A 16,395-nucleotide genomic window follows, 5' to 3' on the forward strand; every position below is an offset into this window, starting at 1 on the left:
TTCCGGGCGGGAATTTCGGGGTGACGGAGCCGAGGGCGGCCGCGTCGCGGGAGGTTCTGCGGCACCATGGCCCAGCGCATCCTGGAGCTGGCGGCCGAGGAGGCCCCGGAGCGACTCCAGGAGGCCCTGCAGAGCCTGGGGGAGAGCGAGGTGAGCGGGGGCTCCGCGGGCTGGGCCCTGTGTGCGGAGGAGCGGGGGGTGTGCGTTGCCGGGCCCTGTCAGCCGGGCGGAGGCGGCTTCTTCTCGGGCGAGGTGCAGCTCACAGCGTCCCGTTCTGTTTGCAGCTGGGCGACATGGTGACAAGGCAGGCCCTGAAGGGGAGGGAGACGGCAGCTTTGCTTAGAGGCATCTTCAAAGGTGGGTGATGTCTGAGCTGCGCTTTGTGGGGTGGGTGGGGAGGGGACTGTGGCCCCAGCCCCACTGGTGGCCCATGGGCTACAGGCTGGCAGGTGAAGTGAGTGGTCAGCAGCACAAAGCGGTGTCGTTTTTATAAGAACCAGCCAGTCAGAGCTGTCACAGGAAAACGGGACACCCAAAAAGAGATACGGGGGAAATAGCAAACCAGATTAATGTAATGAACCTGTTGTGAGTGGGCTTTACTTTCAGGAGCCCTTAGGTACCTTGGAGCAGCACTGAACTGGCCAATCGAAACTTAATTACCAAGCTGATTCTTCTTCTGGGGCAGCAGGTTGAGTGAACCACAGGGTGTGATAACAGGGCTGAGTGCTCCAGCTGTTTTATCCAGGAGACTCTGGTTTCCTGTGCTGTTTTTTACCCTGTTTCCCCAAAAATATGATAGGGTCTTATATTAATTTTTGCTCCAAAAGATGCATTAGGACTTATTTTCAGAGGATGTCTTATTTTTCCATGAACAACAATCTACATTTATTCTTGAAAAAAAAAAATGAACATTTATTCATATATAGTCATATCATCACATTCTGTCACATCTGTCGTGCAGCATTCTATTGCCAATTAATTTTACTTCTTCACATGTATAGCTGCCTGGACACTATTTAAATTGACTTTTTATGAACTGTAACTAGGGCTTGTTTTTGGAGTGGGGCTTATATTTCGAGCATCCTCAAAAATCATGCTAGGGCTGATTTTTGGGGTAGGTCTTATTTTTTGGGAAACACGGTATCTGTTTTGTCAGATAAATAAAATGAGGACTTGCAGTCAGGTGACAGTTTAGCCCTGCTGATTTCCTGTTTAGCAACATGTTGTTACTTAAATAACTTCTTATTTTTCCCCATTCTTTGTTTTCTTTATTTCCTCATTAAAAGGCTCCCCTTGTTCCCAGAGAAGCGGTGTTCTCAGGAGGCTTCAGGTTTACAAGCACTGCATCCCGCTAGTGGAGTCAGGAGACCTGAATTTGGGCAAGGTGTCTGAAATCATAGGACTGCTGATGCTGGAGGTAGGAGCTCCTTTGGGCTGGCTTTCCTGGGGTCTGCTGGGTATAATTTCATATGTAGATTGAGATACTTCACTAGGACACTGAGGAAAATGAGTTGTGTCCTGTCTATGGATCTGCGTTGGACTAAGTTGGCTGGTGCTGGAATTTGCTGTGTGTGTGTAAATGTGGTTATCATTGGATATTTAGTCTTAGATTCAGAGCTCAAAATCTATAATTATATCAGCTTGATTGACTGCTCAGTTCTATACAAGACCATATGAAACAGAGGTCTTGGGGCTGAATTCTCCTGTTAGGGGAATATATCGCTGTAAGAAATATTGTCCTTTGCTGGGTTTTGGTGACGGTTTGGATGTATGTGTGGAATTCTCCCATGCACTGCCCAGGCTCTTTCATGTTGCATCTTCTCCCAGGCTCGACAGCTGCCAGGCCACGCATTGGCTGAACTTGCCACCCTGTTTGTTGATGTTGTTAAAGGCGGCAGCCTGTCTAATGGGAAATCCTTGGAGTTGTTTTCCACCGTTCTCACTGCACTGGCCAGTCTGAAGGAGAACCTGGCTTATGGGAAAGGTAACCCCTTTCAGTTCCTTCTCCCCAGCCTGTCCCTCCTTCCTCTGGAATCAGCTTTTTGCTTTCTTCAGGTGAACTGAACGGGGAAGAGTTTAAGAAACAACTGATAAACACCCTCTGCTCAAGCAAGTACGTACATCTCTGCCAGCTCCACCGTGCTTTAGTCTGTTTAAAAATCAGTCAGTGCCTTGTCCTGTTTGGGCCTTTTTCAGAATTCCCTGTGACACACTACAGATACAGTGGGAGGTAAATCTACAGTTGCTGGGTGTGTCTGTAGCCCTGACAGTTATACGGCAAAACTGTTTCATGTTTTGCTTTGAAAAAGACCATGATAAGCTAGATGACACCGTCTTTCCTGTTCTATCGTCTTTGATTCTGTGCCCCTGTGACAGCACATTCTCTGGCTGGGAGGGCAAGGATGACCACATGTTCCTAGATCTTGTAATAGTGTTCTGTGAACTGGTCTCAGGAAGCACTTGTTTTTATTCCTTTCTTGGTTATTTGTTATTGTGGGGACGCAGTTTGGAGCCTAAGTCTGAGTGGGTATGGTGGTGGTGGTGACTTCTGGTGGAAAACTGGCTTCTAATTTTAGTATCAGAATGAAACACGGAAATGGTGACGCTGAGTAATTGTATATGAGGAGGGAAGAGATAAGCAACAATTCTGCTTGCTTTCAGTTTTCCAGTATGTTCTTGTTTTACCAGGTGGGATCCTCAGAGTGTAATACATCTTGCCAACATGTTCAGGTAATTCATTTTCCCTTTAACATCAACATTTTCTTGTGCTGCAGTTATGACCACATCCTATTTCACATACAGTTTGAGGCAAGTACGATTAGTAGGTCTGAACATACCAGGCAAAGCCCCATGGATGTTTGAGTCCATGAGCATCCATGTCGGATCCATTTGGATACAAACCACAGCTGGGCAAGCATGCCTCAGAGACTGGGCATGGCATTGTGGGTTTTATTCCATGTGCGTGAGCCTTGGCAAATTAACAATACATGAATGAACAAGCATAATGTGAGGGAGATCTAAACACTTAAGGTTGAAGAGTGTCCTAGGACAGTGGTAGGTTATGGAGGGATCTGTCGGAACTGCTGCTGGTGAGGGTTTGGGGAGCACTTGCTGCCTGTCTGTTCATTAGGATTCTATTTAGTTATAGGCTGGGTTTGCTGTGGGATTCTGAAGGAAATTAGTGAAAATGATTAGGCTATATCTTTGATTCGACAGGGATATTCCACTATCGGGAGAGGAGCTGCAGTTTGTGGTGGAAAAGGTCCTTAGGATGTTCTCCAAATTAGACCTGCAGGAAATTCCCCCTCTGGTCTATCAGTTGCTGCTGCTTTCTGCAAAGGTAAAAGCTCCTGGGAGCTGGCCTCTCCCTAAGCATGTGCCATGAGAAAAAAAGTACGTACAGACTGAGCTATAGACTGGATTTTGGAGGGAATTCCGATTGTTCCCAATCTGTGCTGTGGGGAGCAGAACACAGGAGGATATCAGTAGTTTGTTTGTTGGGGTTTTTTTATTCTAACTCCCTCTAGCCTGAAGAACCGAATGCTCAGAGGAAGATACAATCTTGATCTTCCTTGTGGGGAAAGAAGGAAACCTTTGGGAAATAAAGGATGAGCACAGACCTAGCAGACAGCAGAGAGGATTGGTTTTTTTGGTGTTCTTAAGTATGGTTTTGCTCACTCTCTGTGGTCTGCACACTGTAATAATAGCTCATGCAGTGTGACCGTCTTCTGGCTTGTAGCCTGACTTATACTGGAAATGTCTCAACTCTTGTGCTCCTCCTTCAAACAGAGGTTGCCAGTGACACCGCTACCCTTTGACAGGGTGATCTGGCTCTTTTGATTGCTGCGTTTATGACCAAGTCAATGCCAAAATCATTCAGTCAAGACAAATTACATGTGTGTTATAGGAGGTCGTTTGGGTTCACTGGCCAAAATGGAAAGTTAGGTTTAAGGTTAGGAGTTTGAACACCTCCCTAACTGATTATAACATACAGGATTTTTTCTAATTAATAATAACTTCTTCCAGCTCTTCAATAAGCACAGTTAAAGGAAACATGTAAACTAAACCAGCATCACTTCATCTGGAAATGAACCACACAGGAGCCCTCGGGCACCACAATGATTTATGAAGGGAAATGAAGAACACCACGACTTTCGTAATTGGTGTGGGAGTAGAGTGCAGTTCTCGGGGATACTGCAGTCCCTGCAGTGCCTTAATGTAATGTCCTCCCTTGCAGGGCAGTAAGAAGACTGTTTTAGAAGGAATAATCAGTTTTTTCAATGAGTTGGATAAGAGACAAAAGGAAGAACAGAGGGTTCCACAGTAAGTTATTTCTCTGTTGTCACCTTTCGTTACCAGCTGGGTATTTGTAGTCACCCTAGTCCTGCCCAGGGCTCCTTCAATTTAAACTGTGAAACCAAGTTTCTTAGTACGTAAGAAATTATTTATGGTATTAGATGCCTTGTTTTTTTCTCTGGTAAATCTTACAGATCAATGGACCTTAAGGTAGCCACAATGCCCCTAGACCAGCTCCGCCATGTGGAAGGTACCGTTATTCTCCATATCGTTTCTGTTATCAACCTGGATCAGGACCTAGGCAAGGAACTAATCAGACTTCTAAAGGTATGGCAAAGATGGGACAGGCACAGCTGTTGAAGGTGTTGAAGCAGAGTTTTGAAAATCAACTCGGTTATCTTTAGAAGAGATTTAATCATTTTTATAATCACAGTCACGTTTGGTTTATCAAGTGCTATGATATGTTTGAAGAGACATGTCCCTTTCTGCACCACAACAGCAGTGTGATATGGGCCTGACAGGTTCGTGGGACTCTGCAGTTGAAGACAAAGAGCTCTCTGACTGTTGCTTGCTCTTTCCTAGGCTGAGCAACAAAAGGACCCTGGCAGAGCCCTGTGTCCCTTCAGTGTGGCTCTTTTGCTGTCGGTTGCAGTAAAACACAGACTGCAGGAGCAGGTATGTGGCTGATAAGATTGTAAAGAACTTCCTTGTAAAGGAAATGAAGCATGGTTAGGTCATAGTCCCATCAGAATTAGGCTGAAAATGGTTTCAGGATGCTCCTGGGGAGGCAGTTAGATCATTAGTATGCTGTATTTTACTGAACACTATAAAAGACCCCAGAGCAATGTCAGAATTTTCCAGAGTTGTGGTACCTGTGGATTGGTATTGTAGGATAAGAAGAAAAGCAATGTCTTAGTTTTTAAATGTTTTGGCTCTGTGATGGCCACCTGAAATGCCTCTGGCAGCAATTCACTCTCCTTGAGGCACTTAATGAGGTTGGTGTGTTTGTCCTGAGAAAGAAGTGAGTTAAGATTTTTGGCAGGCTGTATTGAAACTTGTGCTCTGGCTCTTACTGGAACATACTCAAAACTATAAAGGTCCCATTTGAAAGATCATTTCCTCACACTCAATGATTTTTGTGTTCCAGATATTTGATTTATTGAAAACATCAATCACAAGAAGCTGCAAGGACCTGCAGTTCCTTCAGGCCTCCAAGTTCCTGCAAGATTTGTTTCCTCAACAGTATGATGTAACTGCTGTAATTCTGGAAGTGGTAAAAAATAGGTGAGTTGTTGCCACATGCTGCAGAATTCACAATGGGATTTGTGAGGGGGAGACCTTTAGCCTCACTAGAATGCTCTGGGTTGACTAGGTGCTGGCAGGGAACAGTATCAAAATCCAAAGGTTTTATTACAGTTTTATACTTACGAATTAAAAACCAAAGCACAGCTATATAAATCTGCCCCCTCAACCCCAAATCTCACCATCTGGTGGTACAGAGGACTAAACTGACCAGGGCCCTCTCTGTTTCTTACTGGTAAAGCAGCTGATGGTGTGAGCCATGCTGCCAACTGTAGTTTGTGTTCTGGTCAAGGGATGAGTGACAGGTTCACTGTTTTCTTGCCCCACATGGTTAGTCCTTTAATCATCCCGTGGGACAGGTCTGTTATCTGTCAACAGTTGTCCTTTAATCTGAGGAGAGGCATTCATTCCTCTTCTGTCCCCTCTCTGACTTGAAGATCTCAAGGTCAGTAGGATTTTTGTATACCTTGGCTGTAGAGTACTGTCACATTCAGATCAGACCTGAGTGCACATCATTCCCCATAGCGAGGAAACTTTTATACTGCAGAACAAGGACTGCAAGATTTGTTGTGCTGAGCACCTGTCCCTCAGCCTAAAGACAGTCTTGGGGCTGTGAGGGGTGTCATCTTCCCTGGAGTGACCAAACATCTCATCGCTGCTTTGGACCCTGGAATGACTGTGCAAGATTTTGCTTTAGACTGCTTTAATCTAAACCTTTTCTGTGACTGAGTTATTTCTTTCTGGGACCGTTTAATGTTTTCCTCAGTGCATTTGGCTGGGACCACGTTACTCAGGGCCTGGTGGATCTTGGCTTCAGCCTAATGGAATCATATGAACCAAAAAAGCCCTTTGGAGGAAAAACTGCTGATACCAGTTCTGGCCTTTCAAAAATGCCAGCCCAGCAGGCTTGCAGACTGGGAGCGAGTATCCTGCTGGAAACGTTTAAGGTAGTATATGTTTTGGAGAAGGCTGGGGTTTTTTTTGGGTGGGGAGGACTCTGTTCTTATTCTCTCTTGGTAAATGGTGTCAAAACCTTGCCTGCTATATCCATCATGAGTGTTTTACAAACAGTACTAGATTTAGTCTTCTGTTTGCCCCTCTGCAGCTAGAAGAGGCTGTCCTAATAAAGACCTAACCCTAATCTGTTCCACCTGCTGTGATACTTGTGTAATCCCTAGTACAGTTTCCAAGAAACTGCAGAGAAGGTAGAGAAATTCAGTGGTATGAAAAAAATCTGTCAGAGCTGAGACTGAAACCAGCATCTTCACTGAAGTGATAAATTTGCATCCCACAGAGGATTTGACCCATTATGTTCCGCATATACTGTGTGTCTCTCTGATGTGCTGGTTCTGGCTGGACTTGGGATGAAATCTGAATTGGTCTGTGTGAATTTAGCTGAAAAGGGGACTTCTGGCAACCAGTCCCAGCTTACCTGTCAGATCTGGATTTGCTTTGCACTGCACAATGCATGTGCTCTGAGATACAGGAATATCTTAAATTTATGTAGGTTTTGATTTTTATTTATTGTTCTTTCTCATTTCAGGTTCATGACCCCATCAGAAGTGATATTCTTGAGCAGGTCCTGAATAGAGTCCTTACAAAAGCAGCATCACCTGTCAGCCACTTCATAGGTAATGGAAAGAGGAAGAAATGTGTCCTGCTCTGTGGAGACTCACAATGTAGTTTCTCAGAACAAGTTCCTGCTGAAGTGACCTGAAGCCAAGAAAAATCAGTTGTTCCTTCCCCTTTTACTGAGGTGCCAGCTGCATCAGATTACCTTGTATTCGTCGCAGGTGAAAACATGTTTGCAGGCAGTTGCCATGGAACAGCTGACGCAGAGAGAGTTGGGATCCATCAGTCAGTACCTTGTTACGCATCCCTGGCCTTGCTTTCCTCCTTGTCCTTGGGCAGGTGCTTAGGAGTTTCTGGGGCTGCAGAGATGCTGCTGCAGCCTCTTCTCTTACACCTCAGTGCCCTCTGGTGGGATGAGGCCCTGCAGCCGGGTTGTGTTTTACACTTTGTGCCTACAGCAGAGCTTTGATTATTCCGTAATTGTTACCTATAAAGACATCTTTTGCTCTGACTTTTCTGGCCACTTGGCAGCAGCTGCTCTTTTGCCATTTTATTTTTCAGACTTGCTGTCCAATATTGTTGTGTCTGCTCCTCTTGTGCTTCAGACTTCATCCTCCAAAGTCACAGAGACCTTTGACAATTTGTCCTTTCTGCCCATCGACACAGTGCAAGGGCTCCTCCGGGCAGTACAGGTAAAGCTTTGCATTTCTCCGTGAATATCCTTGCTAGTTTAGTTCCAGTGACAGCTCTAGGCCACAATTATATGCATGATCTAATAACCCTTCTCGTAAAATAAACCTTCGTACTCTGCTGTAGGTTGTTCGGTGTAGCATGGAACTGTTGTTCAAGCATGGATTTGCATGTGCCCTCTAGCAAAAAGCACATGGTGCGGTCTGGCATGGTATTGAAGCTGCTCTGTGCTGACCTTTCATCTGGAAGATGCCCAGATGCTGTGCAGTGTAGAAAATTAAATATACAGTGTTTAGCTGAACAGCCGTAGCTGTCATGTTGATTTTTCTCCTTCCAAGCTCCATGTCAATATTTCTTTTTTCTTGGACTGAGATATTGCCCTGGTGTTAAAATTTTACCTGCTTTGTCCAATCTGAGGATAACAGTTCTTTCCCCAAATGCTTGCACTGTGTCCACAGTAACATGCTAAGGTGTCTCACTGCTACAGCTCTCTGAGTTTAATTTTATATTGTTTTGAAATGGTTTGGTTCTCCTACTGTACTGATGACAGTATTGGTAATGCAGGGCCAGATGGGCCTGAGGAAGATGAGCTCATGTGCCGCAAGGGCTTGGCATGTCTTAGTGCTTTTCTCTCCAGAGTATTAATATATTTTCCTTTCCAGCCTCTCCTCAAAGTCAGCATGTCAGCAAGGGACTCCCTGATACTCGTTCTCCAAAAAGCTATATTTTCCAGGTAAGCTTGGAAAGGGATTCTTTGAAAAAATTTCTAGAAGTCATTTATGTTACTGGAGCAGAAGTATTTTTTGTTGGATTTGGTTAAGTGTTTTCTTACTGTCTTCTTCCTGTAACTAGGTGGTGACATCTCCTAGCTCTTTAGCATGGGGCTGTAATACAGTCACAGCTCTACCCACTGAGATATGAATCCCAACCCCAAGATTAATGGGCTTTGGAAATTCAGAAGGCAGTTGGGAACTTCAAACAAGTAGGCAAAATTAAAACCAATTTCAATATGTGCCTACACAGCTGAGTACATCCAGATGCTAGGGAAAGTCTGGAAGTGACCACTGATTGGAAAGTTGAGCTGCCACCTTCCCTCTGGTTCTTTACAAGGAGATAGAGAAACAGGCCTGTTGTCTTGGTAATGCTTTGAGCAAACCATCCTGCTGCCTTCATGATGTGATCGTAGACTGGATTTTGTTGGGCAGCGGCTGCCTGGTTATGAACACACAATTAATAATTCAGGATTATTATTCAAGGCAAGAGACTTGATTTTGGGAAAGACTTGGGGGTTCAGTGAGCAAAGGAAAACACCAGCTTTTTCTGAGGAATATACTAACTCTGAGAAGAGCTCTGTGAGACGCTCCCATTCCAGTTTTCAGGGGACATTTAATGCTTGCATCTCAGCCTGGGGCTCTCCCTCAGTGCAAGCGTTGTGAGGGCAGAAAGGAATTTAATGTTGTGAAAGTGCAGAGCAAGGGAGCTCCCAGCAAACTACCAAGCTCCTCACTGCCTGGGACTGTGCTGCCCTCTCAGGGAATACAGCCCTGCTGGGCCCAGTCACCCTATGTTTGTGTACCATTTTTCATTACCAGGTTCATAGTGTATAATATTTCCTTCTGGGCACCTTGCTTCCATTTTTTCTTATGCTTCTCTTTTCTCCCCCTGACTCACAGGCAGCTTGATGCTCGTAAAGCTGCAGTTGCTGGCTTCTTGCTTCTGTTAAGAAATTTTAAGATTCTGGGCAGCTTGTCCTCTTCCCAGTGCAGCCAGGCCATTGGTGCCACTCAGGTAAGTGCTGTTCTGCGGTCCCTGGTGTGCATATATGAGACAGTCTCATGTCTAATATGCGCTGTTTGAAATCACTCAAGAGTGGAGTGTTTCCCCAAAACAGAAATATATCTTCAGTAAGGATTAGTCCTGGAAGGAAAGCTCTGGGAAATGCAATTGGCAAAGAGAAGCTGGAGTAGGGATGTTACTTTCTAGAGTTGTTCTTCCTTACATCACCAGTGTTCTGGGGAGCATTTACGCTGCTCCACGGTGATGATGATGAAGAGCCTGGCAGCACACTAAGGACTATTTCAGTGATTGTTTAGGGGCCAGGTACCTTATCACCTTGCTTATCTGTTCTGATATTTGAGAACTGTAACCAGTATAATGTGACTAATATTCCCTCTCAGGTCCAGGCAGATGTTCATGCCTGCTATAATTCTGCAGCTAATGAGGCCTTCTGCCTGGAAATCCTGGGCAGCCTGAGGCGATGTTTGAGCCAGCAATCGGATGTTCGACTCATGTTATATGAGGTAAACATGATTTCTTCAATCTGCTTTTAAACAGCCACTAGTCTGGTTCTACTGTAGCCCCAGGTAAATAATGATCACATTATCGTGGAAAACAACCTATCATCTCAGTTACATTCTACATGGGACACATGTACCAAGGACTACTTGAGTTTTTTTCAGTCCTTCTGCTTCCTTTTATTTTCGACCATTATAAGCCCAAAGATATATTGATGTATCTTCCTCATCTCATGCATTGCTTCAGAACAAAAATGCATCAAAATCTCTCTTAGTGTGGTGCAACCTGGGAGACTGGAAGCATGTTTGATGCCCAGTGAGGAGGAGTGTTGTTACAGGCACTGGATTTAAGCAGAGTTGCTAGGAGTTAAGGATGGGCTCCAAAGAAAACTCTGACTGGACAGTTTGGGGAAGCATCTTAAAGGCTGCATCAGGGATCCATCTTTTCCTTTTGCAAGTTTCTATAAAGCCTTGTCTGTCTCTTAGATTTCTTGTGACAAATGGCCTACTATAAAGAACCATTTTGGGGTACTTATCTTAGCTCCCGAGGTAACCATGGGGTACCACCTTGAGAAAACCAAAAGTTCAGGTCAGAGAGATTTGTTTCCTTCTTGACTTGGTTGGACTGACCTTTGGTGAGCCGCAAATGTTCGTCACTGTAGCTGTAAGACTTGTGCTTTCTTTATCCATCCACTGAGTTTTCTCAGTATGAAGGATCTTTTTTTTCCCCTCCTACAGTTTCCCCACTGTCTTGTTTTGCCTTTGAAGCAGGATTTCACAGTTTGAAGTTGGATCTAGTGCTAGTGTTAGATAGCAGCGAAAGTCACTCTGGGCTTGATGCCACCGCTGCTAGGGAGATACAGCTTGTCAGAGGGCCCTTGTGAGGAAATTCATACTCTTTCTGATTAATACCTTCTTTGTGTGGTGCCTTTGCTTTGCCAGGTATGGGGTTTTACACTGAGCACATTGTTACTTCCTTATGGTTCCTTGCAGTGCCAAAGGGTCGTTGCTGTCGTATGACGCCAGCTTGTTATGCACATGGTTAATTTTCTTTGTTGTGTAAGCCAACTTGTCCTTCCTTCCTGTCTTCAGGGTTTTTATGATGTCCTTCGCAGGAACTCCCAGCTGGCCAGCTCTATAATGGAAATGCTCTTGTCCCAGGTAGGTGCTGCTCTGTGGCGTGGCTGCAGAGACCCTAAGAATTCTGCACTGCAACCAGTATAGCAAGCAATTCAGTTTAAATATTGGCAAAATAGTTCTCCCTTACACTGGAAACACGTTTAAGTGCTGTAGCACCTCTATAAGGAGGTGTTCAAATCCTTGCCATATTGAGAGAGCGGACTGGGTAAACGTCTGGAGACTGCTTCATATCCTGTCACAGGGTGGAAGAGAAAGGAGCTCTTGAAGCCCTTTCCAGCCCTTCAGTTCTGAGATGATGTGAGAAGCGTGATGCCCAGAGAAGTGCTTTGTGCACTCCCTGTTCCTCAGCAGCGCGCAGCAGTTACCCTCCCATGCTTCCCCAACGATGTGTGCTGACACACTAATTATTATTGCTGTCCTCCCATTGGGACAATACCCAAGTCCATGTGGGATTGAGGAGGATTAACTCATCCCCCAACAGTGTTGCTCATGGCAACAAGACAATCACATTTCCTCAATCCATTGGACAGGCTGTGCTTTCTTTGAGACGAGTAATTTTCTTCCCTTTAATCATCTGTAGAGTTCATGCTGACTAATTCCAGCTTTCCCATGACAGTATAGGGTCTGAGAAGGGAATATGAACAGAGCAAAGGCAGCTTTTGGGAAGGAGCAGAGGGCACTTAATGGGGACTTGGTGTAAATGTATAAAATTGCATTGCATCGTTGTATGTATAACCTTCCCTATTTGGTTGTGATCCAATATCAGTACTCGGAGTGTATCTCCTTCCAGCGGTGTGCCAAACAGCCAGGATTTGGCACAAGCGTGGTCTCATGGATTTGTTTTAGTGCCAAGTGCAGCCTCCGTAACTGTCTATGCCCTTAGGCCAGGAAGCTGGATGCCATAACAGGGTCAAGTGTTAAGGACAGATGACAGGCAACAGGAGCAGTTACCTCTGTGGTGAGCAGCACTGCAGATGAAGCACAAGTGATGCCGTGTGTAGAGGCAACACAACAGCAAGTGGTCAGATCAACTTGTTTTAGGGCAGTGATGTGTCCTGGCTGAGAGGTACATCAGCAACTCAAGAGGTGATTTTAATTACTAATAGAGCAGATGGCATGGCTCAGGTACATGTACCATTATCATAGGTTCAGTTTTCCCTCTGTAGAATGGAGTACAAAGATTATCATATTTTGTATTGAAACAACCTAAGAGGCTCAGTTACCAAGTAACTGGTTATTTTTATTTCTTGTTTTCTGTGACAGATAAAGCAATATTACTTGCCCCAGCCAGACCTCCTGCCTCCACTGAAACTTGAAGGATGTATTATGGCTCAAGGAGATCAAATCTTTCTGCAAGAACCACTGGTAAGAGCTATACTGGCTGGCCACAGCTGCAAGCTCATCTGTTTCATAGCATTTCAGTTGTGCTGCTACATTGTGTTTCTTCAGCCTCTTCTAGCCTGCAGCAAGTATTTTAATAACAGCAGAGCTGGGTGTCCCACCTCTGGCTCAGGCTGTCTATTAGAGCTCCCTTAGCAAAGTGGTTTGGGGAACCTGTGTGGAAAATGCTCTAGAACAGCGTAGTTCTGTTACCCTCTGTTGAGCTCACTGTTTTTTCTTTTTCCTCCTTCAACTTAATTCCACATAAACCAGTCATGCAGTGTGCATGTAGCAGGGGGAGGAATCCACCCTTTGATTTTGCTCCTTTTATATTGTTGGAAATGAGACCTCAGCGATTCATTGGATTTCCAAGGGAACAAACCAAAATTCATCATTTTGTTTTTCCCTAAGGAAGTTTCCGTGCTATGCTGCAGTAGAACAGCAGAAAGGGAGCAAACACTTCAGCTGGAGTGAGAGCGCTTTTGGAAATCCCCTGTCCATCTCCTTCAGCAGTTGAGGGAGCTGGGTTGAGGGAGCAGCGGGAATTAAGCCTTGTATGGGCAAGCTCAGGCAGAAACACTAAAGTTAGAACTGGGTAGCTGTGTGTAGGACTACAGAGCTCATTCTGGGAAGGAGGAATGTTCTTGAGACTCACATGAACCTCTGAAGGCAGCTGTGGCTCTTTGCATCCATAATTGTCTGGCCTGTGTCCACTTCTGCCAGTGAGCTCCAGCTAGAAGGCTGAGTGTGACTGTGTGGCTGCTTTCTTCAGGCCCATCTGCTCTGCTGTATCCAGCACTGTCTTGCCTGGTATAAGAGCACTGTGCATCTGTGCCAACAAGCTGAAGATGACGATGAGGAGGAGGATGTGGGATTTGAGCAAAACTTTGAAGACATGCTAGAATCTGTCACACGGCGAATGATCAAGAGTGAGCTGGAAGACTTTGAACTGGTAAATCAGGTTTTCAGTGTGACTCAATGGAAGAAGAACTGAGTTCTTGTCAGGTTTTGAAAAGATTTTTCACTTGTTTTCTTTACCTCTTAGGATAAGTCAGCAGATTTTTCTCTGTCTTCTGGTGTTGGTGTAAAGAATAACATCTATGCCATCCAGGTGATGGGAATTTGTGAGGTCCTGATTGAGTACAACTTCAACATAGGGAATTTCAGGTAAAACATTAAGTCTTACCTTGTGCTATGCTGTGCCTAGCTCTTTGGAGTACAGGACACAAACTCATTGCGAGCACAGGGTAATAATGCCAACACAGAGTCAGAATGTTGTTTTCTGAGCGTGCACCCCTTGTGGCACAGGCATTCAAAGAACCTTGGGAGTGTCTTCCTTCTGAATGTCATGTGTTGTGGGAGATGGGATGTGACATTTTGTAGAAGAGCAAGTCAAGGAGAAATGGATGAGTTATGCACTGCTAGGGAAGCAGGGACATGTCTTGTGTCATGGTTTTATCATTTAGAAAGTGTCATTTTGTAATTTGGCAACTGAAGCTTCAAATGGGAAACTCTAAGGCTGGATTTTCTCCATTAATGCTTTCTACTACTTTATTGCAGTAAGAACAAGTTTGAGGATGTCCTAGGCTTGTTTACATGTTACAACAAACTCTCTGAAATCCTGAAGGAGAAAGCTGGAAAGAACAAATCTACCTTGGGCAACAAAACTGCACGGAGCTTCCTGTCCATGGGTTTTGTATCTACTCTGCTCACAGCTCTGTTCAGGTGAGAAACTCTCATTACCTGGAGAAGGTTTAAGGCCTATTCGCAAGCTACTTTTGTGGTGCCTGTGTGCTGGCTGTCTTGTGCACCACATACGCAGTGCAGGCATTTTCATTTCCATGCAAAGCATGTGTGGTAACAGCATTTGTCTAGATCATTGTAGTGCAGGCAGGAAATGTAGCTGTGCAGCTCCTGGTATTGACAAACCAACTTCCCTGGACCTTGCTTATGACTTGTAAGACCTTGGAGAATCTCTGTTCTTCCAGTCCCTGGCCATTCCCAGACAACAAACTCCAGTGTTAGAGCTCCAGTCCTCTATGAATCAGAGGTGGATGTCAGTCTGAACATGTCTGTTAGTATATTCAGCGAGCCTGGTAGAGCTCTATCCTCTGAGTGTTCACTACAAGCTACTAGAACAAAGGGTCTTTCCACCATGAATTCAGCCAGTGATTTTTATTTGTAAATGCATATTCAGGTTTTGAATGTAGGCCATCCCCACGCTTTTTCAGTGCATCCTCAGTTGTCTGACAGTGCTCTTGACTCTTCAGGGACAATGCCCAAAGCCACGAGGAGAGCCTGGGAGTTCTGCGCTCCAGCACAGAGTTCCTGCGCTATGCTGTCAGTGTAGCTCTGCAGAAAGTGCAGCAGCTGGAGGAGACAGGACAAACTGATGGACCAGATGGACAAAATCCTGAGAAGATGTTTCAGAACCTCTGCAAAATCACACGGTGAGTCACTGTGGCACATGAAGCCATCAGCCTTAAAAAAGGGCAATGCATTTTGGGGATTTTTGATTCTTAGGTAGGGTTTTGGAAGAAGAATGCAGTCTATAACTGTTTCAAACTGTTATTTTTACTGGGTTGAGATCATTGCCTTTCTTTGCTCCTGAGAAATCAAGTGGAGGCACTGCAGTTCCTGTGCCAGAGTGAGTGATACAGCTCTAATAACAGTACTTGGCCTGGAAGAACCAAACACCATTAAACTCTCATTTTCAGCCTCTTTCTGATTTTTGGTTCATCGCTCATTGTCACAGAGGAGGTAGGATGGTTACAGGCTGGATTCTTGAGGCCTCTGGGATTCAATGAAGTTAAAATTCACTTTTAGCTCCAGTATAAAACAGATGTAAGAGGGACGCAAGCTTTAGAAAACATTCATTTAGGACTTTTGCAAGTCCTTTGGAAAACCCAAGAATGTTAAGAATCTAAATGTCTTTAGGATCTAGGTCATATCTGCATGTGGTCTTTTCAGATCCCAGTCAGCAGAGAGCACAAAATGCAAATTACCGCTGCCATGAATAATGCCCGTTTTGTGTCTCGCCCCAAATAATAGAGACTGTTTTTGTTGCAGTTGTTAGGACTATATGTGAGCTACATGTTTTGTGTGATTGGATGTTGAAATAGAATAAGATCATCTGTGCAGGCAACAGAACTAATGAGAAGAAAGGAGAGGGAACAAAAAAGGGAAGAAGTGGGCTTAGGGGAGAAGGAAAAAGATGTTTGCCTACAAACAGAAAAGCCTTCTTTGGACCAAACAATTTTGCTTTCTTCAAAGCTTCTCACTTCACTTTGCCTCCCTTTACCTTTCTTATTTTATTTATATAGAGCTCTATAGAGATATTTGACACTTCACAGATTCAAACTGCCAAGAGACAAGCTCTTTTTGTCACTGACAGATCTGACACCAGTGGTCAGTGTTTGGGCAGTCTGAGACAGAAGGAAAGCCAGGTGGAAGAAATGAGTGTATAAAGATGGACTTGAAATGTGATTGGAAGGTCCCTTGGCATCTGGAAAGAATTAAATTATTTAGCTGTGCAGGAAGAATGCAGTAGCTATTTTGCTGACACTGGAACAAAATCATCTTAAAAATGGATGTCTTCTCCCTCCACTTTCCTATAGGAAAAAGACCTTCCAATTTAGTTATATTAAAAACACAACACTTAGAGTAGAATCTGTGATTAGCGCTGTTGTGTTTCTTGCACTGTGCAGCCAGTGTTATTGGA

At 44.6% G+C, this 16,395-nt stretch overlaps 1 protein-coding gene across 4 annotated transcripts in view; it reads left to right on the forward strand.

Annotated features, from left to right (window-relative positions):
- Window positions 1-16,395, forward strand: part of FANCI (FA complementation group I) — a 24,006-nt gene continuing 7,611 nt past the window's right edge. For all 4 annotated transcript variants that reach the window (XM_065847165.2, XM_065847166.2, XM_065847167.2 and 1 more), the window contains exons 1-23: window positions 1-150; window positions 285-357; window positions 1,287-1,417; window positions 1,828-1,984; window positions 2,056-2,113; window positions 2,689-2,730; window positions 3,217-3,340; window positions 4,238-4,323; window positions 4,491-4,623; window positions 4,879-4,971; window positions 5,444-5,580; window positions 6,365-6,545; window positions 7,142-7,229; window positions 7,732-7,862; window positions 8,523-8,593; window positions 9,534-9,648; window positions 10,038-10,160; window positions 11,247-11,315; window positions 12,558-12,659; window positions 13,447-13,626; window positions 13,720-13,841; window positions 14,235-14,399; window positions 14,945-15,124. In XM_065847165.2, coding sequence (XP_065703237.1) covers window positions 67-150; window positions 285-357; window positions 1,287-1,417; window positions 1,828-1,984; window positions 2,056-2,113; window positions 2,689-2,730; window positions 3,217-3,340; window positions 4,238-4,323; window positions 4,491-4,623; window positions 4,879-4,971; window positions 5,444-5,580; window positions 6,365-6,545; window positions 7,142-7,229; window positions 7,732-7,862; window positions 8,523-8,593; window positions 9,534-9,648; window positions 10,038-10,160; window positions 11,247-11,315; window positions 12,558-12,659; window positions 13,447-13,626; window positions 13,720-13,841; window positions 14,235-14,399; window positions 14,945-15,124 — 2,645 coding nt within the window. In that variant the 5' untranslated portion in view covers window positions 1-66. The remainder of the gene's footprint in view (window positions 151-284; window positions 358-1,286; window positions 1,418-1,827; window positions 1,985-2,055; window positions 2,114-2,688; window positions 2,731-3,216; window positions 3,341-4,237; window positions 4,324-4,490; window positions 4,624-4,878; window positions 4,972-5,443; window positions 5,581-6,364; window positions 6,546-7,141; window positions 7,230-7,731; window positions 7,863-8,522; window positions 8,594-9,533; window positions 9,649-10,037; window positions 10,161-11,246; window positions 11,316-12,557; window positions 12,660-13,446; window positions 13,627-13,719; window positions 13,842-14,234; window positions 14,400-14,944; window positions 15,125-16,395) is intronic.

Source organism: Patagioenas fasciata, chromosome 12 (assembly GCF_037038585.1).
Source record: "Patagioenas fasciata isolate bPatFas1 chromosome 12, bPatFas1.hap1, whole genome shotgun sequence".
In the NCBI taxonomy this organism is placed as follows: domain Eukaryota; kingdom Metazoa; phylum Chordata; class Aves; order Columbiformes; family Columbidae; genus Patagioenas; species Patagioenas fasciata.